We start from the raw sequence: 25,428 nt of genomic DNA, 5'->3' as shown, positions 1-25,428 counted from the left end.
TTGGGGCCTTCTTTGCTGCATTTATATAGGGGAATATTAATGAATATGTGGTCTCCACCTCCCAATGACTCTAGCTGGATCTTTTTGGAACTGTTGGGAGCTCTGAAGAAGCCTTATTCTTGGGTTCACAGGGGGAGAATTTTGTCTGTGCACTTGGGTTCAAATGGGGAGAATTCTCCAAGTGCACTTAATGGTCTTGCTCCCATAGTTAATTCTGCAGGTGTCACAGGAGTCCTAGACATCTTCCATCTGTTCTTGTTTCCATTTTGGAGACAAGGCATGTATTGGCCATGGTTGTACTGTGGCTGCTTTAACAGGGTACTCTCCGTGCATCCTGTCCCTTGCTGAAGATGTCACCCTTCAAATGCCATAGGTTTGTGGATTGACAGGAACACACATTGACCTATGAGCTTTTTCATCAAGGGGGTCTGTGGTTCTGTAAGAGGTCCCACTTCTAGCTAGCAAATGGTGCACCTTGTCTCTCTTTAGTTACCCTTCCCATAGGTGGGGAGGATTGTTGTCCATAACAGTTTAATCTCTGCCACATTCCAAATAAGTTGCAGTAATCAGGACAGGTTAAATCCCCTCACTTGAGAGTGGGGAAGTTCCATTTGCCCTGTATCTTTTGAGGGCAGTTGTGTTATTGTTGTCAGGGAGTTTGCTGAAGCACTAGAGAGAATAAATGCATTGTCATTTGTCTATCTTCCCGTTTGTTGGTGTGAGTTTATATCCGTTTTTAACAGGGAGCTGTGGCTGGCTCCATTTGGTTGTAGCTGGGTCTGCTGTTACTTAGAAATGCACTGAAGGCAACAACTCCTAGCTGCCTTAAGTGAATTCAGTCTTGATGGCCCTTTCAAGACACACTGTCACTGCCTTCCAATCTTTTTCATTTAGCCATAGCCTTGGAGTCACACCTCTTGACTTGGTATTTCCTGGTAATAATCAGTATTCTGTGGGTTCTGGTTTGTTTTTTTGGTATCCACCTGTTTTGTGGATATACTGCTTTGGATTCAACCTAACATTATGACCCAGAATGAAAGGTCCTCAAAGTTTTAAATATAACAAATATGCTCTTACCAAATCAGTTTATCTTATGAAGAGGATTCTCCTTGAAGTGTCTTTCTCCATGTAGATGGGCTATCCTGGCTTTGGCATTTCGAGTTCCTACAAGTTGTCACGTATATATTTGTGAGTGAGTTAGAAGTGTAGGTACCAGATCCTGTTGTTCTTGATTTGCAGGGTAATACTTGGTGAACTAGGATCGGGGGAAGACCATGCATTGGTTGGCCTCTGATATCACCATGTCAGTGAGCATGAGATAATTTTGGTCTCTTAGAGTAAGAACTTCCAGTACAATGATGTCATATTCTTTCTGAGTGATGAAGAGGATAAGTCCAGCCACAGGGCTTATCAGGGGGGGTTGATCTTTTCATAGACCATCTCTAAAGTTTAAGGTGTCCTACTCATCTAGCTTGAATTTGGCCTTTCTGCAAAAGAAAACACATCCAAGGAAAAACCTGTTGTTGTACTGAATGACAGCTAGTAATATAGAGATTCATTACTATGGCTTCATAAAGAGGCTATCACTGCTCAGTTCTGGAAAAGGCAAAATGGCTACACATTAAGCAAAGGTGCATAGTGACGACAACATCCTTAACATGGAAATTTCTCAACTTACACATATTCACCCATGTTGCCAGTGGGCTTACTAAAGGATTCCCCCATTATAATCTAAGGTCACAATCCTTAACCAGCCCTCCCTTCAATCATAGTTTCTCATCAGTGGATCACCAAATCTGGGAATCATTGCCAGTTACTTAGTTGGTCTTATCCTTTCATAAATTTCATGACCAGCTTAAAAAATTCCTATTTAAGGAAAGCACTTACATGAAAATACACCTCAGTTGAAACCAAATCCTTTCTTCTCCAGGCAGCAGTATGTTGTAATTATGTACATTACATTGACTCAAACAAACATACACCATACTGTGCTCTTCTGTCTCATTAACTGCTAACTACCTATTGCATCCTTTGCTACATCTCTGCTTCTAGCATGTTTTATACTAAATGCTGTAATTTTTTCTTCTCCCTATTTAGTACCCCTCACCTATTTCTTCTGTAATACCCCCCGTCATGCCTAATCCTCTTTAGCTGCTATTCTGTTATTGCTTCCCTTCCCCTGCCCGACAGTACACTTACATTGTGTGTGTGTCTATAACAGTTGTTGACCAAATATTCCTTGTGCACTTGATATCCACTCTATAGTATTCCTTGTCTCTGATTTGTTTTAAATGTGATGATATCTTGACTAAACTGATTAATGTTGCATTTGTTATTTTATTGTCTTCCAGGCTGGGTCTAATAATGGTCCACCTGGATCAGTGTTCTGCCCTGGCTAAACATGAAAAAAAAAATAATAAAAACAAGTTAAAGCAGGCTCTATTCCTTAAAAATGAGTGAACGTGTTACCTAAATTCTTCAATTTTTTGTTGTTTCCATGTGTACTGTAAACACATAACTTGAATATCCTTTGCAGTGTACATAAAATTTCATGGGTACCACATGTATTCTGTATTTTTTATGATAAATGTACTGTCTATTGTTTTTATATATACACTGTATTTGCTATATCAAGTTTATGACATTAGGTATTTGTTACACCTGGAAGCTCAGGTCATGGCTGAAAAGGCTCAGTTGACTAGCTGATTTACCATGTTAACAACTAGTTAAGTAAATGAAACATTGGATGGACCAGGAACATATCTGTTATGTATTTCTTAGCAAGAAAAAACAATTATGTTTGTTGGTATATTAAAAAAGTGATATGGAATAAATCTCTGAAATATACATAAGTGCTGTGTCAGGAAATATGAGAATGAAAATACTTGGAGATTGATTGATTGATTGATTTGACATTTACTGATTAGGAAAGTCTTACTGAGCTAACACCATTTTTAGCAGAGGCCCAGGGAGAAAAGCTTCACAGACATGTACAGTAGTTTAACACACTAACAAATACAGAAAGTAAATAGTCCACTATAAAGAGAAACTCAGAGTTACATCCTAAGGTTACACATTAAGTCACAAGGTTAGACACATGATCAGTTAGTACAATTAAATACACAAATTGTGTCAAATGCAGTTTGTCAAATATATTTCCAGAAAGCATTCATACATACAACAGGAAAATTGATAGTTGATTTAGAGGAAGCTTTGTATGTAGGGTCAGTGTCCTGAGTAAAATATAATGTCTTTGCCATCTGGTTCTTTAGTAACATTTTGATACCATAGAGATAGAAGGTAAAGTAGCAGGATAGTTTACGCTGGTAGTGTCCTCAGCATAACAAAACAGTAGGTCATCAGATTCTGCAGAAGTAATTCAGTGTCATTTGGGGATTCTTAGAGGAAATAGATGTTGTAGACCAGGATGTTGTAAGCTTGAGAGATGGTTTAAGAAGTAGTGAGGGGTAAAGAAGTTTAGAGAGAAAGGATGGGAGAGGTAAGGGAGGAGACGTGAGAATTTGTAAGGTTTTCAAGTAGAGCCAGGGATGTTATCAGAGTTCGGAATGGAAGATAGGCAGGGTGGAGGTACTGTTAAGAGGTTCAAGGAGGATGTTTACAGTGGCAAGTCCAGGTGTTTTTTAAGAATTCTTTGAGAGCACTTTTGAATGCTTGTGGACAGTTCATATTTCTAATAGGGGAAGTTTGTTCCAAGACAGGGAAGGAGATTTTGTCCAGTGGATCTTTTTGACTTTTAAATTTCTAGTACATTTTGATCAGAGCTTCTGAGGGTTCTGGGAGAAATATAGAGGGGAAACTAGTGAGGAGATACTGGGGCAGAAGGAGGGCTTGCAGAGGATGGAATGAATGATCAATAGTTGAGAGAGAAGCAGTTGGTGTGGGAATTCTAATCAGTTTAAGGTGTTGAGTGAAAGACAGTGATGAGATTTAGAGCTCTCATTGGCAGCAAATCTGGCAACTTTATTGTAGGTGGATTGAAGTTTATCTAGGTGTGAGGACTGTAGATTAGTAAGGATTTGTGACCTCTAGAAGAGACTAGGTAGATGGTAGGCAAGGGAGAGGGAGAGTTGAGACTCTTTCGTTAGGAATTTTTTATTTCTACAGAGGAGGCCTACTTTTTGGTGGATTTTCTTTATGCACTGTAGTACGTGGAGGTCAAACATGACTTGGTCATCTATGATGGCTCCTAAGTAGCTTTGTATGTGTTTCAGTGATGAACGAGATAACAAAACTAGACAAGGTTTCAAGGCTCGTATAGAAGTAACAGACAAAGATTCTAATAAAAACCCAAGTGTCTTATTTGTTATAAAAACAATCACTTCAGATCCGAAGAAAGACACAGTACTGCTCAGACAACCTGTGCCCCTCAGCTGTTCTTTAAATTGTTGGTAGTAGGAGACCTTAAGCATAACTGCATTACGAAAAACTGAGTATGGTTTACAAGAGTTTAGGAAGATTTGCAGCAGGTATGCTACCATGTAGCGCAGTTAAGCAATAAGGAAACTGGAAAGGATGAACCAAAAATTAGGATACTATATCAGCACCTAGTCATCATCTTACCTTGTGTATCGTATGTAGTATTAGCTTTAGTGATTCGAAGTCTGCCTTATAGCATAAGTTAAATGCACTGAACACTGCCACTAAAGCTGGGGATAAATTATCGCTACATAGATTTCCTTTCTTTTGGAATAACCTTTTGCCATGATGAGGAACATGAAATATCACAAGGAGTTTAAAAAATCTCCAGGGCAAAGCAATAACCAAATGAAAGAAGTGCAGAACAACTTGATCAGCTGTGTTGGAGTCTTTCTGTAGACCGTTTTATTTTAATGTAGTACTTGGTTTGCTACAAAGCCATGCTAGATTCTGCTAACCGGAGTAACACGTTATTATTGCTGCTCTGTTTACACAGTCTGCATGACAGTATAAATACAAACCGGAAAGTAAAATGGCAGTTAAGTTAACAGTAACTTTTTTTATAAATGGTATTCATAAAAGCTGCAAAACACTAGAAAAAGCAAAAATTCTGTAAGTTAATTTCATAGCAGCAGTATTGTATTATATGGTTTGTATATGTTACATTAGTTTGTGTTTATTTTATACAGCTGTACACAATTTAAAATGGTTATTGTCTTCTGTTATAATTTATCACTGGGAAGTTTTCTTCCTTGGTCTCAACTGAACATGGGCTCCACACAGAATGGTTAACCTAGATAAAGAAACAAAAGCATAAAGTTAAATAAGTAAATAAAGTTGCATGCACATATGCAAATGTATTCATGGTTTTGGGTACTTTTCTGTTTAATGTCTGCATGAATAACCATGCAGCTTTGCTCAATATTTTCAAGTCGGTGCAACTTTTCTATGCCTTAAATTGAAGTACTTATAAGCTTCTGAAAGATAGACAGTAATTTAACAGTTAAATAAATTACAGATATCTGTGCTAAACAAATCTGTATATTCCATGTAGATAAGTATGTGTTCCCTCCAGACCTCTGTTCATTTTTCTGAGAAGTGTTATACAACCTTTTTCTAACTGTACTTTTTGTTTCTGACAATATATTTTTTCATTTATGAAAAGTACACTAATTCAAAATGTGTATTTCAGAGTAATGGAAGTATTTATTCATAGTCTAATTTTAGGTGTGGTGAATGAGCAAGAGTTACAGATGCTTTGTGTATTACGCAAGTCATGGCATACCTCTCAACTGTACAGATTTTCCACATTTTTGCCTCATATTTTTGGTCTGTTCCTCATAAAAGTGGTTTTCTATCAAATCATTGACCATTTAAATCATTAAATAATGACAGACATTTTGATTTGCACTCTTTATATCCTTATGAAAATGCATGCTAAAGTGAAACCTGTTTTTCTACCAACTTAAGTTCATAAGAGCAGTATTTAAAATCTGTCTCTTATTTTGGGTCTTTATCCCCCGCAATGCCAGAGCATGTCTGACTGCAGTTACTGTTGTAATTTACAGTATCATCAGGATTCGAATACATCACTGGGGTACATGATGTCATTAACACTCTTTTTTTTCTTGTTTGATTTAGATTTCCTCTAACAGTGAAAAGAACAAGATGACAAATGCCAACCTGGCAGTAGTATTTGGCCCCAATCTACTGTGGGCAAGAGAAGTAGCCATAACACTAAGTGCTATCAACCCCATCAATTACTTCACGAAAGCCCTGTTGGACCATCAGACTGAGGTGTTCCAAACAAGCCCATGATTCTGTCATTTCTGCCACTGATGGCTTTTTTGCAAGCACATTGCCACCACCTCAATGTATTTCATTTCATGTAAAATTTATTTTTTCAAAATTGTAACCAGGGATGCAGTACTGTTTTGTGGTGATGCTAAGGGTAAATATGCACTGTGATTTCAGATGATGACATAATGATTATTCACTTTGTTTCCCTGCACTTTGGAAGAAAAAGAAGGATGACTGTATAGCACATTTTGTAAGAATATGCCAAACCTATTGGATCTTTAACGTTTCTTTTGGGTTTTTAGACATGCAGACATTCAAGTGCAGGTTTGCACATGCATACGGACAGACACAGACACACACGTGCATACACGCATTCACTCAATCGCTTATTTTTTCTCAGGACTGCCACAACTGTACCAAATTTTTGAAATGGTTAGATACGATACAGTGCCATTCTGCATTACTTTATTATCATTATTGTTTTTGAAACAGTGATTAGGAAGTACCATTTAAGGAAGCCAGGACCTTATGAACATAATTTGCAGTCATCAGTTGGGAGATGTGTTATCGTAGCATCACTGGTATGTTGAAAATAATGATGTAGGTGATACTCCGTGCGTTTTCAGTAAATGGTTGAACCTTGAATGTGCCACAGCTGCACTGAAAGACAAAGCATTTACTGTTAGCGGGCTGACAGAAGTGTACAAACAGTAATGCAACAGCACTGGAAAGTGTCATTTTTGTGAAACTCACCGTCTGTCCAACACATAATATTCCTGCAGAGAATTTTCACTTTAACTGATAACCATAGTATGGCAGTAAATGATTCCTGGGTTATGTTGTAGTACCTTTATATTAAATGCAACATTTAGCATTGTGTGCCTTTACCACACATTGCAGGTCGCATTTCCCTGTCAGTGCATATTGTGTTCAAAACATACATTGGTGAGTCTATGAGAAATGGGTAGCAGGCTGTCTAGCTCTGTTATAGTCTGGGCATAAATGGGACCTTGCTGTTTTATCTTTCAGATATATATATATTGCTTAAAAAAGTGCACAAATAATGCGCTCACTTTGAAGATGTATATCATTGTCAAGTATTTGTCCTTCATGCCATTCCACAAGTGGTTCAGAGTTTTGTGTTTCTTAAACCACGTTTTTGTCTGTACCAGGTTAGCTGTAAGTTACATTTTTGTCACATTTCAAAAGGTACAAGCACAGGAAGATTTGATGTTTAAAACTTCTTGTTTGACTGGATATTGAGAGTAACATAACTGATGTCTTGGTACTGAAACCGAACATTCACCTTGAAAGAGTTTGCCAGTCTGTTTTTTTTTTTTATACAACAAAGTGGTGCCAGAGATCTGTGTTTTTAAATTAGGTTTGCTTCTCTTCATGTAAGGCAGTAATGTAGTATTACATGAGCTGGGCTCTGGAGAACTGTCTGAATTTGTCTACACTCGGCATCCATTCACTTTATAAAATACAACAATTTCTGGCTGTGGAATAAAGGAAAAATAACATCCTAGGTTTTATAATCAGACATTTTTTTTTCCTTGCAGTTCAGTACTACCCCTTCTAATTCTTAACACTGCCAGAAAATTGCTTCTTTGTGCCTTCTGGCAAGGTATCATACCTTGTAAATATGGACCTTGTGGAATGATTCTCTCAGTTCTTGGTTCATCACTGCTATACGTGTAAAGTGCTTCATTGTGTCATGACTTTTTATTTTATTAAATATTACCAGTTGAAGTAAATCTGACATATTATGAGAAATGTTTATAAAAATGACTAAAGATTTTTGTACCTTGAAATGACAGTCACTGAAATGAGAAGGAATGAGGAAAACTGGTAATATATACTTCCAGTTATCTGTTAAAAAATAAAATGCACAGTAAAACTATGTTTTATGAGTCTTGTGTGTAATTCAGTGCAATGCATGTTTATGCAGTAGCCCATTGTTGGCTTTTATTTCTTTATATTCTTTGTTTCACTTTTGCCTTCTGTTCAGTGAGAACTTGTTACCCTTTCTGTTTCACTTATTTTCACCTACTGCAGTCTGCTGTTGGAAAGCACACATTCCCTGCTCATGTCTGTATGTAATTCAGAGTCACAATGTATAGTGGAAAACTAAAAACTCCTTTTGTATACCACAAGAATCCCTCTCTGTATTCTCTTCTTACAGAGTTATACACTGACAAGACTGCCAGAAGCTAAAATTCATGAAAATGATGGCATGACTTTTCCCAACAAGACTTTTACCTTTTTGATTAAAGAAGCGTACGGCCCACTGGAGATCGGTAGTCTTTAACATACGATCTGAAGTAGGAGAATTCATTTGTCAGCAACCTGTGGGTATGGATCCGATATCGGATCCGAACCGGCATGGTTTATCCAGCTATGGATCCGAGCTCCTAGCTCCTCCCCTCACCCATAATGCCCTGCTCTCCCTACATGACCTCAGATCTAGTTTGCCACGCATGGTGACAGCTGGATTTTCCTGAGCTCCTGAGCCAAGTGATTTTTCTTGTGAAAAATAGATTTTTGTTAGTTTAAATTTAATATTTGTGTGAAAGTTTTAGGTTTCCTATATATTTTATCTTTTTGGCCTTAATTTACTTTACTTTTTTTTACCCTCCCCTCGCTGGTGCGTAGTAGTGTGTGTGTGTGTGTGTTGTCTTTGGGGCCTTGTGTGAGTGTGTAGTTTTTTTGTACTTTACTTTTTGTTTTGTTTAAAAAAAAAAAAAAAAAAAAACAAACAGCAGTATGTCAGAAGCCCCAAAGCCTATTTTCTCTAAATGCTCCGAGTGTGGCCATAAGCTATCCCCTGCTGATGGCCACACTCGGTGCGTTCGATGCCTTGGGGTTGAACACCTCACCTTTGGGTGTTCAATCTATGCAGGGTTCAACCCCAGGGCATTGAAGGAGCGGAGGTCGAAGCTGGTCTTGGCAGGACTCTTGCCCCCGGACTCGGCTTCGGCCCCCGCCCCATTGGTGATTACTGCTCCGGCAGTTCCTGCCTTGCCTGCTCCCCCTCCTCCTCCCGGGATTCAAACTCCCTCTAAGGGTTCGGAGGAGAGGGAAGCCAGGAAGAAGAACCGGAGAGAGAAGCACCACAAGCGGCGGGCCGAGACCTCCGTCTCTGCCCCGCCGGCTAAGCGGGCTTCTCCTCCGGCCTCTCTGGCTGCTGGCTCTCCTCCTCCTCAGCTCCGTTCTCCTTGTTTTTCACCGGAGCCTGAGGATGAGGAGACTAAACCTCCTTCGAGGCTATCGAGGCGGCACTCAAGGCTTACCTCGGTAGCCTCGTCGAGGTCTACCTACAGCCTCTCAGATGCCGATCTGGACCGGATGATGCGAAGGTTCATCCAGGCCCAGATGCAGATGGGAGTGCTCCTGCCTCCCCCCCCCCCTTCTGGGGGGGAGCTCGACCCCATTTTTCAAGCCCATAGCTCCTTCTCCGACCCACTACCCGGGTTCGGAGTGCTCGGAGCCGAGGATGGGTTGGCGCCGACAGTACTGGGTACTTCGGATCCGACCCTGCCCTCGAGTTTGTCAGATCCGACCTCTCGGAGCCTTGGCCCGAGCTTCGGATCCGAGGGACTCGGTGTGCCTTCGGCGCCGTCCCTGTCGGAGCATACTGTTCCCTCGGATCCGAGGGGCTCGGCACCAGCTCCGATCCACTCATCGGATCCGAGGGGGAGCCAACTTTCGGATCCTATTGTCGAGGCTGGCTCCCCCTCGGCTTTTAATGTGGTGGAGAGGGCTCTGTTGAGGGCATCCGGACCCCCGGCCCTTGTTTCGGCTCTGTCCCACACTCCATCTGCTCTGGGCCAGGCTTCCATCACCTGGCCACTGGGACAGCCCGCTTCACTGCCCCAAGCAGTCCCCTTGGATCTGGACATTGCTGGTGAGGGCTCCTCGGACAGCCCCCCCGAGGAAGCACCTCGCAAGCATACGTGTAAGAGGAGGCACATAGACTCCCCCGAGTCTTTAACTGAAGACACTCACTTGGAGGAAGGGGAAGGCTCCCCAAGATCACCCCCTGAGGATGTCTCCTTTGGAGACATCATGGAAATGTTACGGATCAGAGGTGGGTGGTCTGCCCCAAAGTCTTCCTCGGACGAGTCCGTGTTCTTGGAGGCATTTGAAGCGGGCCCGTCTACCTCTTGGGTGTCTCCTCCTGACGACCCCCTGGTGGACCTTATTACCACCAGGGCGTGGAAGGAACCGGACACCGTATAGCCAATCCCCAAGAGGCCCGACAGGATCCTTAGCCCCCCTGCTGACCATGCCCACTGGAGCAAGGGACCCCCGGTAGATGCCATGTTGTCGGCAGCAACCACTAAGAGGGAACTCACCCAGGAGAGTCCCTCAGTCCATCCTCCGAGCAAGGAGTCTCGGATGATGGACCGTTTGGGGAAGCGAATGTTTAGTTCAGCAACCTTCTCAGTGAGGGCACTCAACTATTTGGCACATGTCATTAGGATGCAGCACGATCTTATCAAGGAATACGCTGCATCCCCCCCAGAGTCCATGTCAGAGGAGGACAAACTTTTGCACTCCACCCGTATGGCCACTCTTCGTTCTGTGACCAACACCTCTATGAGGTTACTTTCCCACGCTACCGAGGGAGCCGCTAGAGCTGCAGGAGCGGGCCTAGTCACATGACGGCAGGCCTGGCTCCACCACTGCGATTTTACGGAACCCTTCAAGGCATCATTCGCGAACGCCCCCTTTGACGGTTCTGCCCTTTTTGCAAGACGGTTCGCGACACCTTGGTTCAGAGCGAGAAGGACGGGAAGATGCTGTCTGCCGTAGGAGTCCGCTTCTCTGTGCCCCAGAGGTCCTACTCTAGGAACCAAAAGGGCCAGAAGAAGATGTGACTCCGGAAGTCGCAGCACTCCCAACCCGCTCCGGACAACCAGTCCTTCCGCGGCAGAGGAGGACAGGGAGGACGCGCCCTAGAGGCAGAGGGGCTCCCAGGAACTTTGGGTCCAGGGAACCTTTCTCTGAATGGCCCACGCAGCAACCCTGAGGGGTTGCCCGACTGCTCCACTCTAGAGGCAGTCGGGGGACGTTTCTCGGAGCACCTAGCGGCATGGGAGTCCATTACATCGGACCGCTGGGTACTCCAGATTATATCCAGAGGTTACAAGATCCCCTTTCTTCATGTCCCAAAGTTAAAAACCCTCCCCGATGTTCCACCCGATCAGAGGGAGGCCGCTTCGGCAGAAATTGGCCATCTGCTGAGAAAAAGAGCCATCCAGCCCATCTCCCCAGACCAGATCGGATCAGGGTTCTATTCCAGGTTCTTTTTAGTGCCAAAAAAGACGGGGGACCTAAGACCCATACTGGCCCTATCCCTATTGAACCTGGCAGTTCCCAAAGAGAAGTTCCGGATGGTCACTTTGCAATCCATCCTCCCCCTTCTAGGGGAGAATCACTGGATGTGCTCTATAGACCTCAAGGATGCATACTACCACATTCTGATGGGCAGACGATCCAGAAGGTTTCTTCACTTCCGGCTGGGAGCCAGTCACTACCAGTTCAGGGTCCTTCCCTTTGGTCTCACCACATCCCCCTGGGTGTTCACCAAAGTATTAGCAGTGGTTGCGGCCCACCTGAGGCTTCAGGGGGTGCAGGACTTTCCGTACCTAGACGACTGGCTTCTCACCGCCCCAACAAGGCATCTACTCTCTTTAGCAAGAGACTCCTTTCTTCGTCTAGCTCCCTGGCTAGGCATCACGGTAAACATAGAAAAGTCCAACCTGGTCCCTACTCAGATAATAGATTTTATAGGAGCCAGGTTAGACACAAGAAATTTAAGGGCCTTTCTCACAACTGACAGAGTTCGGAATCTACGACTCCAGCTGCGGGCCATCCTTCACTCCAGCTCAACACCTGCAGAATTGATCCTGAGGGCGCTAGGGTCTATGGCGGCAGCGATTACTCTTCTTCCACTCGCCCACTTGAACATGCGGGTACTTCAATGGACACTTCAGGTGCAATGGTCATTTCTCTCTCTCCCCCTGTATCATCCCATTGCAATCAGCAAGGCTTGCAAGCGGTCTCTCTTGTGGTGGCTCCATTCCCCGGACCTCCACAGGGGCCGCCCCTTTTGTGCATCTCCCCCTCTCGCCACAGTGACCACAGACGCTTCCCGCCTCGGGTGGGGGGGCATTTTGCGGGCCGGACGGTCCAAGGCACGTGGAGCGATTCAGAGACCTCCCTGCATATCAATGTTCTGGAAATGAGGGCGGTGCTCTTGGCGTTGCAAGCACTTCAAGCCCTCCTTCCCCTGGGAACAATTGCGATTCAATCAGACAACATGTCGGTGGTCTGGTACATCAACAAACAGGGGGGAACCAGGTCTTACCCTTTATGTCGAGAAGCCATGAGAGTGTGGGAATGGGCAAGCTCCACCAACCGCTTTCTCATCGCAACGCATATTCCGGACAAGCTCAGTTGCACCATTCTCTCCCCGTACGAGTGGTCTCTCAATTCTCAAGTAGCGAAACGTATCTTCGCACAGTGGGGGACTCCCTGTTGCGATCTCTTTGCTTCTCCCTTAAACGCCAAGTGCGACAGTTTTTTCACTCTTCGAGAGACGCTCTGGTGCATGCTTGGCCTCCTGGTCTTCTTTACGCATACCCCCCTCTACCTCTGATGCTTCAAGTAATTCAGAAAGCCTCTCAGTTGGGGTGCAGAATGATCCTCATTGCCCCATTCTGGCCTCGACATATCTGGTTCCCTTACCTAAGGTCTCATTCAGTGAATCCACCTTGGATTCTAGATCCCATTCCGGATCTGATATCACACCCATCGAACCTACCAACTCCGAACCTGGACAACCTGAAGTTGACTGCTTGGCTGCTCCAGTTCCACTCCTAATCAGGACTCCCGGTATCTCGTCCCCAGTTAAGGCCATTCTGGTGGTGGCCCACAAGCCCTCTACCAGAAAAATTTACCTCAGTAAATGGAAGTGTTTCTCCATTTGGGCAGAGCGGCAAGGCCTAGATCCTTTCACGGTTCCCCTTCCTTTGGTTCTAGACTTCCTTACTACTCTCTTTAATGATGGCGCCAGTAGTTCCACGGTCAAAGTTCAGCTGGCAGCCATATCTCATTACCATGTTGGTCACGATTCAGGGTCTCTTATGTCAGCTAAGTTATGCAAAACCTTCCTAAAAGGCACCTTTTTGCTCAGACCCCCTGTCAAAGAAATGGTTCCCCCGTGGGATCTTTCCTTGGTACTTCAGGCCTTGACCGCTCCTCCCTTCGAACCTGCGGCCACAGTCGATCTTAAATTATTGTCCTTTAAGACTGCTTTTTTGGTAGCCATTACTTCGGCTAAGAGAGTTTCTGAGCTTCAGGCCCTGTCCATGAAACCGCCTTGTTTGATCTTTCATCCGGACCGGGTGTGTCTCAGGATCAATCCCTCCTTTCTTCCTAAAGTAGCTTCGGAAGCTAACATTAATCAGTCCATCAACCTCCCTGTTTTCTTCCCTAAGTATCAAAACAAAGGTGAATACAAGCTGCATTCCTTGGATGTTCACAGGCAGCTTCGTTTTTACCTTCATGGGACAGCTGGTCATAGGCAATCAGACCAGTTGTTCATTTTTTTTGCCAAATTCAATCTGGGTAAACCAATTTCCAAGGTTTCTTTATCACGCTGGATTTCTCAGTGTATTCTGTTGGCGTACCAAGCCTCTGGGAGGCCCGCACCGGAGGGAGTCCATGCTCATTCGACCCGGTCTGTCTCTACTTCAGCGGCCTTTAAGTCTAGGGTTCCTCTGGATGACATTTGTTTAGCAGCCACTTGGGCTTCATCTCATACCTTTATTACTCATTACAAGCTGGACGTCACGTCTAGAGGTAGAGCATCATTTGGCTCCACGGTGCTCCGGAATATCCTTCCATGATGGCCACCTGAGATTCAGGTAGCTGGGGACTCTGTCCCACAGGTTGCTGACAAATGAATTCTCCTACTTCAGATTTAGAAGTTATGTACTTACTATAAAGTTCCATCTGAGTAGGTGGATTCATTTGTCTGCAACCATCCCGCCCTCCTATCCCCCTGGCCTTGTCAGTTTCCTGCATAGGGTGTGTTACCCTTTAGTTAGGGTAGTTGGTGCAGGGCAAACTCGATCTAAGGTCATGTAGGGAGAGCAGGGCATTATGGGTGAGGGGAGGAGCTAGGAGCTTGGATCCATAGCTGGATAAACCATGCCGGTTCGGATCCGATATCGGATCCATACCCACAGGTTGCAGACAAATGAATCCACCTACTCAGATGGAACGTTGTGGTAAGTACATAACTTCTAATTTTCATCCTGGACAATAACAACTTGGATAAATGTTTCACAGAAGATCTAATGGGATTAAGCACTTCTTGTCTGTTATGACAACAGACTTTATCAGAATAACAAACGATATATAAACAGAGAATTGAAATAAATATTTAAAAAAAATCATATCACCAAACAAATCAATCCATTTCATTTCACTCTACTATATAAAACTTGAACAGCTAAAATGTAGTTATTTAAACAAGAAAGTTTATCTGCCTCTAAAAAGTTGCCGATGTAATTCTGTATTTAACTACAAATGATTCAAATTACTCCAACTTTCTCAACAAGAAATTTTCTCCAAAACAAAAAAGTATACTTCTTGAACTGCTGATTTTTTTCTTAAGTTTAAGGGTATTATTGAGATCATTCTTCTTCATAGCATACCCATGCTGATAAATTCTTTGTTTCAGTTTTTTAGAAGTTTTTCTACCATAAATTTCTGGACAGGAACAAGTGGCCAAGTACCGCACCCTTACTATACTACAAACAAAATGCCCTTTAGAATGTCAGATTCTATCTGCAACATATGTTATCCTTTATGAATAAACCTGCACTGTTTAAATCTGCCACATCGACACATACCCACAATTCTGTTACTAAAACTACAATGACTAGCTGTCTCAAAAATCTCTTTCATACTATTACCTCTCTTAAAACCTGGGGGAGTGAGCCTAATTATCTTTAAAACCTTCAAAAGAAATGTATGCCAATAAGGAAACAAAATGTCAGAAATGTGTGCATTATCAGTAGAAAAGTACACACAACTGTATGAAACCCGACATTACTTTTTTAAACATCTGTGGGAATTAATGTCTTATGTAATATTGGGATAAGTAAGTCTGACCTCTAGGACAAAACTTCAGTCGCTATCATATCCACAAGCTGAAAAGGGCATTCACTATCAATAAAAAGCAGGTTTAAAAAATTCACTTGACACAAAAATACCTTGTCATCAGAAATTAAATGGGACAATCTAACAAATTGTCCCTCACTGTGTTATGTTTCATCTAATTGGGATAATTACTTAAAAAAAATGTGTGTAGGCATTACAAAATGTAGGCTTCCTGAAAATATCCAATTCAAGTAAATTATCAAAGTTTTTATAAATAGTCGCATATAAAAAAGCAATTGCTTGAGATAAATACTTTTAAGAAAATTAAAAACAAATAGTTCTAGATTTAGCCAATAAAAAATGTTCCAGTTCAACTAGACTGCCATTCCACATGATAATATATACATGTTTAAGAAATGCAATCTTGAACACCAAATACTTTTCTCAATGGCATAAAACAAAATTTACAAACATGGGGGCAGCAGCTGCTCCCCTGGCAAAACAAAATTACGCAAAACAAGATCCATTGTCAAACCAAATCCATATGTTTATCTGTCAAAAATTAGTATTTAACAGTAATTCCCAAAACAAATCCATATATAAAGACTGGAAAATAACAGTAAATCCTTAATATCCAGAGGAACTAACAAAGTATCAGAAGTATTACAGATAGATCTTAAAACATTAGAAAAAATGTTATGAATCTTTAGGAACTTAAGGAAACAATTCCAAAATTTCCTTAAGTTTCTGATCAACAAAAACAGACTAGGATTCTGTTTTGCTACCTCCTGCAGCAACAACAGGTCAAAATTGGAGGGACATTTTGAACCTTATGTATTTTTGGAGTACCAAAAATATAAGGAGTTTACAAAATAAATGAAAAAACAGGATGCTTAACACTCAAATTTGAACAACACAGGAGAAATCACTTGTTCAAGTGATAATTTAAAAATAAATTAGTTCTGTTATAAGTAATGTATAACTCATTTCAGGAAACTGATGAATAAAAATGATTGTGAAGCAAAGCATACATTTTACTGTTGTGTAAAGTAGAGTCCTGCCTTTCTTATCTGATTTCATAACTTTGAGTGTACTGTTATTAGGAAACTAGTGTAAAACCTTGACTTCAGTAGGGGCAAGGTTGTAAAATTTAGATATCTGCTACTGTCTCTTCTGTTCATTCCTTAATGTATGGGTTTTCAATTCTGATTTTGGCCACTCTATGTGCGTTTTGTGGATAACATTTTTGTTATTTGGGGGGGTTCGTGGATTTACAAAAATTTGTTGAATATTTGGAACCTACAACCACTTTTCTTAGATTCACTATGCAGTACTCCAGTAGAGCTTTGGACTTTTTGGATGTAAAATTGCTGAGGGATAAGAATGGAGTTGTGGACACAACCTTATTCAGAAAAAACTGTTGGAAGAATAGCATGCTGTCTTATGACAGCGTGTTTCCAAGGTATACGTTCAGTGGTATAATAAGGGAGTAGGGTGATATGTACGGCATGCTATCTTATGACAGCATGCATCCAAGGTATACATTCAATGGTATAGTAAGAGGGCAGGGTGATATGTACATCATGCTATCTTATGACAGCATGCATCCGAGGTATACGTTCAGTGGTATAATAAGGGGGCAAGGTAATATGTACAGCATGCTATCTTATGACAGCATGCATCCAAGGTATACATTCAATGGTATAATAAGGGGCAGGTGGTATGTACAGCATGCTATCTTATGACAGCATGTATCCAACGTATACGTTCAATGGTGTAATAAGGGGGCAGGGTGATATGTACAGCATGCTGTCTTATGACAGCATGCATTCAAGGTGTACGTTCAATGGTATAATAAGAGGGCAGGTTGATCAAATTTCATGTATATGTACACAGGATACACATTTTGAACAAGAAATAGACAAGTTAGAGAGTAACCTCTGTCGAAGGGGATACAATGAAAGTAGAGTAAAAGATGCTATTACTAAGAACAAACAATACAGAAGTAATCAGTCTAGGCCTTGGTTCTCCCATAGACAACAGTATGGAATACCTGTTCAGTCTAGAGCCTCACAGATGGATAATGTGAGGCTAATGTTAACATATAGTAATAACATGATATGTGATATAATAAAACAGAATTGGAATGTTCTGCTGACAGATGAAAAAAATAGCCAAGGTAATGGGAGAAAAAACAATTTTGACTTCAGAAGAAATAAAAATCTGAAGGATGTAGTATGTCATGAAGGGAAGACAGAAAAAAGTAGGAACAATTTTACACAATGTGCAGGTACACGAAAGTGCACAAATTGCAAAGCATGTGAGTACATTGTGCAGGCAGAATCCTATGTACACCTGTATCAGGAAGACAATACTGTTTTGATTTGTATGCAGATTGTAAAACAAAGAATGTTGTTTACCTGGCTGTGTGTCAGGACTGCAGCTCATTCTATGTAGGAAAAACTAACTGTAGGCTGAAAAACAGAATTTTGAACCATTTGTCCTCTGTAAGATTAAAACATAAATATAATGCACTTTTCAAGCACATTTCTGTAAGATTAAAACATGAACATAATGCACTTTTCAAGCACATTTCTAAATATGAAATTCATAAGTTTAAGTTTATGGTTATACAATGTGTAAATAAAAACAAAAGGGGAGTTGATTTGATTAATGAGACAGAGTTGAATGAAACTAAATGGATCACTGAGCTAGCAGCATACAAAACCCCAGGTTTAAATGGGGTTACACCTTTAAGACCTGCATTAAAGAAAAGGAGGGTGCGATACTGAATGTACTGAAGAGCTATATAAAAACTGCAGTTTCATTTGAGTTTTGTATCTGAAGAAGGGCTTGGTCCCGAAAGCGCTCTTTGCTGTGTTTTTAATTGTGTTTTAAATAAAAGTTTTGAAGCTGTTCAGCGTGGTGGCCAGTACCTGTTTTTTTCTTCTCTCCTTACCAGTAAGTCTTTGCTGTCCCCAGTGTTACCACAGATCTCATTTGCTGCTCAACTACAGATGTGGTTCCTTGCTCAGGCTTGCCTCAGCTAAGTACTTTAGTAGGAACTGCAGAATTTTTCACTTTATGTTAGTTCATGATAGTTTTTTGTCAGTGGCAGTTGTAACTTTCTGTTTCTTTTTCTTCACCTTACCCACATTAAAAAACAGGTTCTTCTGCTCATTTTTTTGTGCTTTAGGTGCCCTATCTCTTTTCGTGGAGTGTCTTGCTATTAATGTGGATGCTTTTGTCAGTTTTTGCTTTATTATAATTACTGTTAGCAATATTATTATTATTATTATTGTGGTTATTTCATTGGGCTTCAAGTTTTCCTTTTTCCAACATGTCTGATAAGCCTTCTAGGTTTAAGAAGTCTGATGGCTGTGGACACAAGATTCAGAACTCAGGCATTTATCAGAAATGTGTGTTTTGTTTGGGCACTGCCCACCTCAATTCGGAATGCAGCATTTGTATGGCCTTTGGACAGCAGACCATTAATGAAAGGTGTAATAAGTTGGTACTCAAGGGACTTTTCCCTGCCTGTGTGGGAAAACTATCCAAGGTGATGGCTACCATCGCCGGAACCTCCCAGTCTAAAAGAAAGCCGTCAGGCAGACACAAAAGGGAGAAGAGTGAAATAACACCAGGGGAAAAAGCATATTGCATAGGATGTGCTCCCCTGACTGTACCTCATCAGTGGCTTCTTTGGCTCCATCTTGGAAATTTCCCAACATTTTGGCTCCAATACCTCCATTGGATATGTCATTGCATCACAGACTCCTCCCCTACCAGAGTCCAGATTTTTTCTAAAGCTGGTCTCTCCTAGACAGCACTTCCCTTTCTTGTAGGAGAGACCTCTTCAAAGGTCATCCAGACTTCCCTCCATCTTCGCTAGATCTGTCCAGTCTACCAGATGCCTGAGAGAAGCTGATGTAGATAGGATGATGAGGAAATTCCTCAGAACCCAAATTCAGTTGGAAGTTCTCCCATGAGCTTCAGTCCTTTCCCCCAACTTAGGGTGATTCTTACCCTGATCTGCATTTTTTTCTGGGACCATCCTCATTGGGTCTAGATTTTTGATCAGCTTCCACTCCACTGACATTTCTGATTCAACTGGTTCTGAGTGTCTTGGATCTGAAAGGATATTGGAGCTGAAGTGTTGGCACTAATTCCAGGGGTCACGGATCAACTCCAAAGTTTTCAGAGCCTTCCCTTACCTTTGAGGCCTTGGCACTACTTGCTACTAACTTTGGCCTCTGAACAGAGTCAGATCAGTTCCCAGGCCAACTAAGTTTAGAAGCTTCAACTCCTACTGGTTCCCCCCTCACCTTCTGCCTTAAAGGAGGTGGACAGAGCTGTCTACATTTCTGGTGAGTGGAAATCCCTTTGTCTCTCAGCTCTGTCCTTCCCCCCCGTGAAAGGCATTGACCTCTCCAGAGTATCCCACTACTAGGGTTCTTCAGAACCGTAAGTGCAAGAGAAGGCACTCTGACTCCCCCAGGAGTCTGTCACTGAAGACACCAATTTAAGTAATGAGGAAGAGTCCCTCAGATCATCTCTTGAGGATGTCTCATTCATGGAACTCCTTGAACTTTTGAAATCGAAAGGTGGTTCATCCTCTGAAGGCCCCTGCCAAGAGAAATCATTGATCTGATGATGTCAATTGTCATTCATTCTTCAACTAATGAGTTGGAATCCGATCCTTGGATCCATCCAAACCATTACACTAGCTCGTGGCCATGAAAGAACTCTCGAGATCCTTCCCTTCCCATAATGCCCCCAATCCCTAACATCTTTCAGATCTCATCTGCCGCTTTCGCATGTAGATGTAGTTGCCTTCAGCTCTCAAGTATAGAGTGGGAGATAAGTCTTTCTTGCATATTTCTTATTTAAATCTGCTTATTTGCTACTTATTTAAGCTTTACCTTTATTTTTAAATTGTTACTGCTACATTCCTTTACTTCATACACCTTTGAGTGTACTCTTTTCCTACCATTGTTGCTATGCCTAGCTTTCCTTCCCTACTCCTTTTACACTTAGTATACATGTCTTCTCTTACCATAGTTGGTAACTTTCCTCTTTACAAGATAATTGTATTTCTTTGCTACCACGTTTATTAATTTTGTTATTACTGTAGTTTTTCTATTTTCAGAATGTCCAAAAAAGGTAAGTTAGGATTTAAAAAATGTGGTAAGTGTGGGTATAAGATGCCTTATTTCAATGCCCATAATCTGTGTGTATATTACTTGGGCCTGGATCATTTACAACAGGATTGCAGTATCTATCGTGGGTTTAACCTCTGAGTATTAGCTAATCAGAGAAACAAATTGATTTTGAAAAGCTTGGTGCCCGTTTCCTTTTCCAAAGCCATTAATGGGGCTCATTCCCCCAAACATAAAACTAGAGACCCTACAAAAAGGTCTAAACCTATTGAGTCTTCAGCTTCTTCTTCCTCAGAACCTAAAAAAGAGAAATTGGATCTGAAACTACTCGATCTGAAACTACTCACAGTTCCAACCCTTGTCAGATCTGATCAAGCCTCTGATCTGAAACCTTTACTAAGGACAACTTATTCACCCTCATCTGGATCCAGTCCTATCCAGAATGCCTTCGCCCTTTTAAGAGAGGTGCTCCAAATTGCCATCCCTAGCATTGTCTTGTTCCTCCAGGAATCATATGGAAGCAGATGTGGAGAGGATGATGATGGAATGCCTCACTGCACAAATTCAGATGGGAGTTCTTATGACTTCTACCCCTTCAGGTCAGGAAGTCTGATCATCTACTACACCTCCCATTGCAGCTCCTGTTGTTTTAGAGTCCTTGGATCCTAGTGTTCCAGGTCTGTCTGGTTTGAATCCGAAGAAAACACTTTTTTTCGCATCTGAATACTGCTCTGAGTGCACAGACTCCAATATCCTCAGAAACTGAAAAACGTGCACTAAACAGTGACCAAAAAATAAATATAGTGAATAAATCCAGCGACAGATGAGGATGACTGACTTTTTATTATTAAAATAAAAATCACCAATGACAAGTGCTTTTGTCTCATAAAAGAGACTTCATCAGATGACTACTCATAATACACAGCCATTTATATTCCATGTTCGTATATTCTGGTCTTTAAAGCTCTTTCTGTCTTCCTTATATAGAAGGCAGAACATCCTTCTCATTAGGCTTAATTAATATATCAGCCTACTAGAATAACTGTTCCCATTTTTAAAAAGTACCCTATTTTGCAACTCATTTTCCAAAATTAAATCATTCACTTTAACTATAACTGGACATTGCTTACACATGCCACATGGGCCTGTCCCCTATAAGGAACAGTGGTGTCTGCTGTACCCCCTTCAAATATTTACTTAAAATTTCTTCCTGTTTTACACATAAACACAGGCTTTCGTCCTACTGAATCATATAGTTCTTTGCTTACTTTGAAAATTCTTCTTCACTATACCCCAAATGTTGTGGGCATACTAATTATGTTCAATTATTAACGCTTTCTCATACCTTGCATCTATATCAACTTTCTTTGGTTATCCAAGCCAGTACCTATGAATATACGAACACGTGTATGATATAAATATGAAAAAAGAAACTAGTGCACTTTATAAACATTCAGTTGTATGCATCAACTTTACCAGATCCACATTTGGCATTTTAGAATTATTAATTTTAGAAATTAATAATTTAAACCTAAACCGAGAGGAGGTGACTGGAAAACAACACTACTTAAGAGAGAAATGATATGGCAGCTGAGGCTGAAAGACACTTTAGCCCTTGGCCTCAATGAATATGTGTCCCTTAAACCTATTCTAAAGGGGAAGGCAACTTGTATACGAACATAGTAGAACAAAACAATCACCAACCAAAGTAGGCACCTGGGTCCTTCCGCAAATATGTATAAAACAAGTAAAAAACAAGTAGACCCAAAATCACATGATTAATCCACAGTTTGGTTTAAAGGTACAAACACTGTTAATTCATGCACAAGTACTTAAGACATAAAAATATTTAGTAAAACATATAAAATACTGTTTTACTAAATATTTTTATGTCTTAAGTACTTGTGTATGAATTAACAATGTTTGTACGTTTAAACCAAACTGTGGATTAATCATGTGACTTTGAATGAGTTTATTTAAAGGTGTGGTTATGAAGTGGTAAATTACATCTGATGAAGTAGTGAATCTATAAAAGTGCTTATGTCGGATTCATTTTTAAGTTCTGCTGTCATCACTGGGTCTACTTGTTTTTTACTTGTATATGAACATGTTATATCAGTAGATAGGTTTTTTTTTTCCTTTGTATTGACTGGAAGTTCAAGTATACTTATTTGTGGGAGAATTTTATATTTTTTTATTTGGATGTGATAACATGGTTTTGTATTTAAAGGGTTGGAATTTTAAGGGTTAAAAAGTTAATTATTTGCCTTTTTGATGATTGTTTAATGGCCTTATCAAGGAAAGTATTTAAATGGCTGTGTAGTATGAGTAGTGATGTTTTTTTACAAGACGAAAGCACTTATCATTGGTGATTTTTATTTTAATAATAAAAAGTCATTCATCCTCAGTCTGTCGCTGGATTTATTCACTTTATCCAATATCCTCAGAGCTGAAGCATCCCTGTAGGATCAGGGAGATTGGAGTTGACTCTGAGGTTTTCAGAGCCATGTCTTCCTCTCTGGGGCCTTGGCACTAGATAGCTCAGCTCCAGCTTCCATCGCAGGTGGATTGTTCTTGGAGCAGCAGGAGGTGACGAGCCAAAAACTTGCTTTCTTGGCTCTGTTGTCTTCCTTCTCTCTGAAGTTATGAAGAAAGTGTTCTCTGCTCTGGCAGGAGAGAGGAGTCCTACCCCCTCAGATCTACTCTCTACTTCCCAGATAACTTTGCACCATAAGCCTCAACATTCTACCCCACAGGGACAGCCAGCTCAAAGCTTCCAGACTATCCAGCAGAGTATCCCAATCTCTTTTGATACTTCACTGGACCACCCCCAGCAAGGACATCTGTATTAAGAGAAAGTGCAAAAGGAGGCACTTGGACTCTCCTCAAGAAACAGTCACTGAGGATACTGACACTGATGGACAGGGGCCCCCAAAATCACCACCCAATGATGTCTCATTTGGAGGCATTCTTGAGATCCTTAAACAGAAGGGTGGCTGATGTTATCAAGAGCCTTCTTCCGAGGAGTCATTATTTCTAGAGGCCTTTGGAACTGGCATGTCTACCTCCAGGGTTACTTCACCTGCTAATAAGCCCATTGATTTGGTCTCTAAGTGGACATGGAAGGAATCTGATTCTGTTGAGCCAATCCCCAAGAGACCAAACAGGATTCTGGCTCCACTAGTAGGAAGAGAGTTGTGGGGTAAAGGGGTGCCAGTGGATGCCAACATCATGGTGGTAGCTACAAAAAAGGAACTTGCTGAACAGAGTTCTACTGTTCATCCTCCTAACAGACAGTCTAAGGCAATTGACAGACTTGAGAAGCATGTGTATGCTTCAGTGACCTTTGCATTCACATCACTGAACTGCCTGACACATTTTGTGAGACTTCAAAGAGAGTTGATTAAAGAGCAATCAAAATCTTTTTCTGGAGCTGAAATTACTGAGGCTCAGTCTTCAGTAGTTTTTCAATTGGCTACCCTACAAGCTATATCTAATTCGTCCATGAGCCTTATCTCACATGCTCCAGATGGTGCCTCAAGGGCCGCAGGTAGATCTGAGGGGGTAGGACTTCCATCAGGAAGCATGCATGGATGCGCCTCTGTGATTTTGTGGAGTGATTCAAGTCCTTTTTCATCAATGCTCCTTTTGACAGAACTTCTTTGTTTGGCCCCACAGTGAAAAAGACACTCTCCAGGTGTGAGAAAGACAGTAAGACCCTGTCTGCAATGAGGGTGCTTTTCTCCACCACTCAAAGGACCTTTTCCAGGAATCAACTGGAGGTCAAAAGATGTGGTTCAAAAAGTCCCAGGATCCTTTCCAGGACACACGTGGAGATAGTTCCCCCAGAGGCAAGTGGGGGAGCTATAATGGAAGGTAACACCCCTGTGGCAGAAGAGGCCTGCAAAACTAGGGGGTCTAGAGATTCCTTTCCTGACCAACTCTTTCAATGCTCCTGAAAAAAGGCCTGATTGCTCACCTCTGGAGGCAGTCAGGGGTCACTTACCTCTGCACCAGAGAGCTTGGCTAGATATAACAAAAGACAATTGAGTGCAGAGAATTATTTCCAGAGGTTATATAATTTCCTTTTCCCTACCTCCTCCATTGTTAATAAAACTTCCCACTGTTCCACTCAATCAGAGGAAAGCAGCCAGCAGAGAGTCATCCAAGAGGTCCCACTGGACCAAACAGGATCCAGAACTTATTCAAGATTCTTTTTAGTGCCAAAGAAAACAGGAGACTAGAGACCAATTTTAGATCACAGTGTATTGAACAAGTCAGTTTGACACACAAAGTTCCAGCAAGTTATTGTTCAGTCCATTCTTCCCTTTCTGGGCAAAGACAACTGGATGTGCTTGATAGACCTTCAGGATGCATACTATCACATAAAGATGAACAGATGATCCAGAAGGTTCTTGCACTTACATCTGGGAGCCGGTCACTATCAGTTCAGAGCATTGCGCTTTGGCCTTACCACAGCCACCAGGGTGTTCACCAAATGTGTGGCAGTTGTAGCAGCTCCTGACACTGCAGAGATTCCGAGTGATGTTCTTCGTGTTTTACTGTTGGATTCATCACATTTGGGTTATCCCTGCCAGGATAGCCCTCGGCCAGCCCAAATACCAGAGGCTTAGTATTTCTGCGTCAGTTGCTGTTGCTGTAGGACTGACGTCAGGTCGTCAGTAGTATAAAATAAGGCAGCCAATGCCATTGCATCAGTCTTTCTTGCCAAGGAGCCCAATGCAGAAGCAGTTCACACGAGTGCCGGTCGGCCGCTACCTGAGTTTCGTCTTCTGAATTGAAGCTGAAGTCTTCTAAAGCTAAGTACCCCATTGGGGATCCTTTTTTCTTG

The 25,428-nt window shown here is 41.6% G+C and overlaps 1 protein-coding gene and 1 long non-coding RNA gene across 3 annotated transcripts in view; one reads left to right on the top strand and one right to left on the bottom strand.

Annotated features, from left to right (window-relative positions):
* The window catches only part of ARHGAP1 (Rho GTPase activating protein 1), a 1,661,218-nt gene extending 1,653,078 nt beyond the window's left edge, over positions 1 to 8,140 (top strand). For both annotated transcript variants that reach the window (XM_044082524.1, XM_044082525.1), the window contains one exon: positions 6,079 to 8,140. In XM_044082524.1, coding sequence (XP_043938459.1) covers positions 6,079 to 6,255 — 177 coding nt within the window. In that variant the 3' untranslated portion in view covers positions 6,256 to 8,140. The remainder of the gene's footprint in view (positions 1 to 6,078) is intronic.
* Positions 4,816 to 25,428, bottom strand: part of LOC122811012 — a 51,604-nt gene continuing 30,991 nt past the window's right edge. The window contains exon 2 of the long non-coding RNA XR_006366192.1: positions 4,816 to 5,230. This is a non-coding gene — a long non-coding RNA (uncharacterized LOC122811012). The remainder of the gene's footprint in view (positions 5,231 to 25,428) is intronic.

Source organism: Protopterus annectens, chromosome 9.part0, assembly GCF_019279795.1.
Source record: "Protopterus annectens isolate FY-2018-M chromosome 9.part0, PAN1.0, whole genome shotgun sequence".
Taxonomy (NCBI): domain Eukaryota; kingdom Metazoa; phylum Chordata; order Ceratodontiformes; family Protopteridae; genus Protopterus; species Protopterus annectens.
The sequence above is the reverse complement of the archived record's forward strand: the minus strand, read 5'-3'. Positions and strand labels throughout refer to the sequence as shown.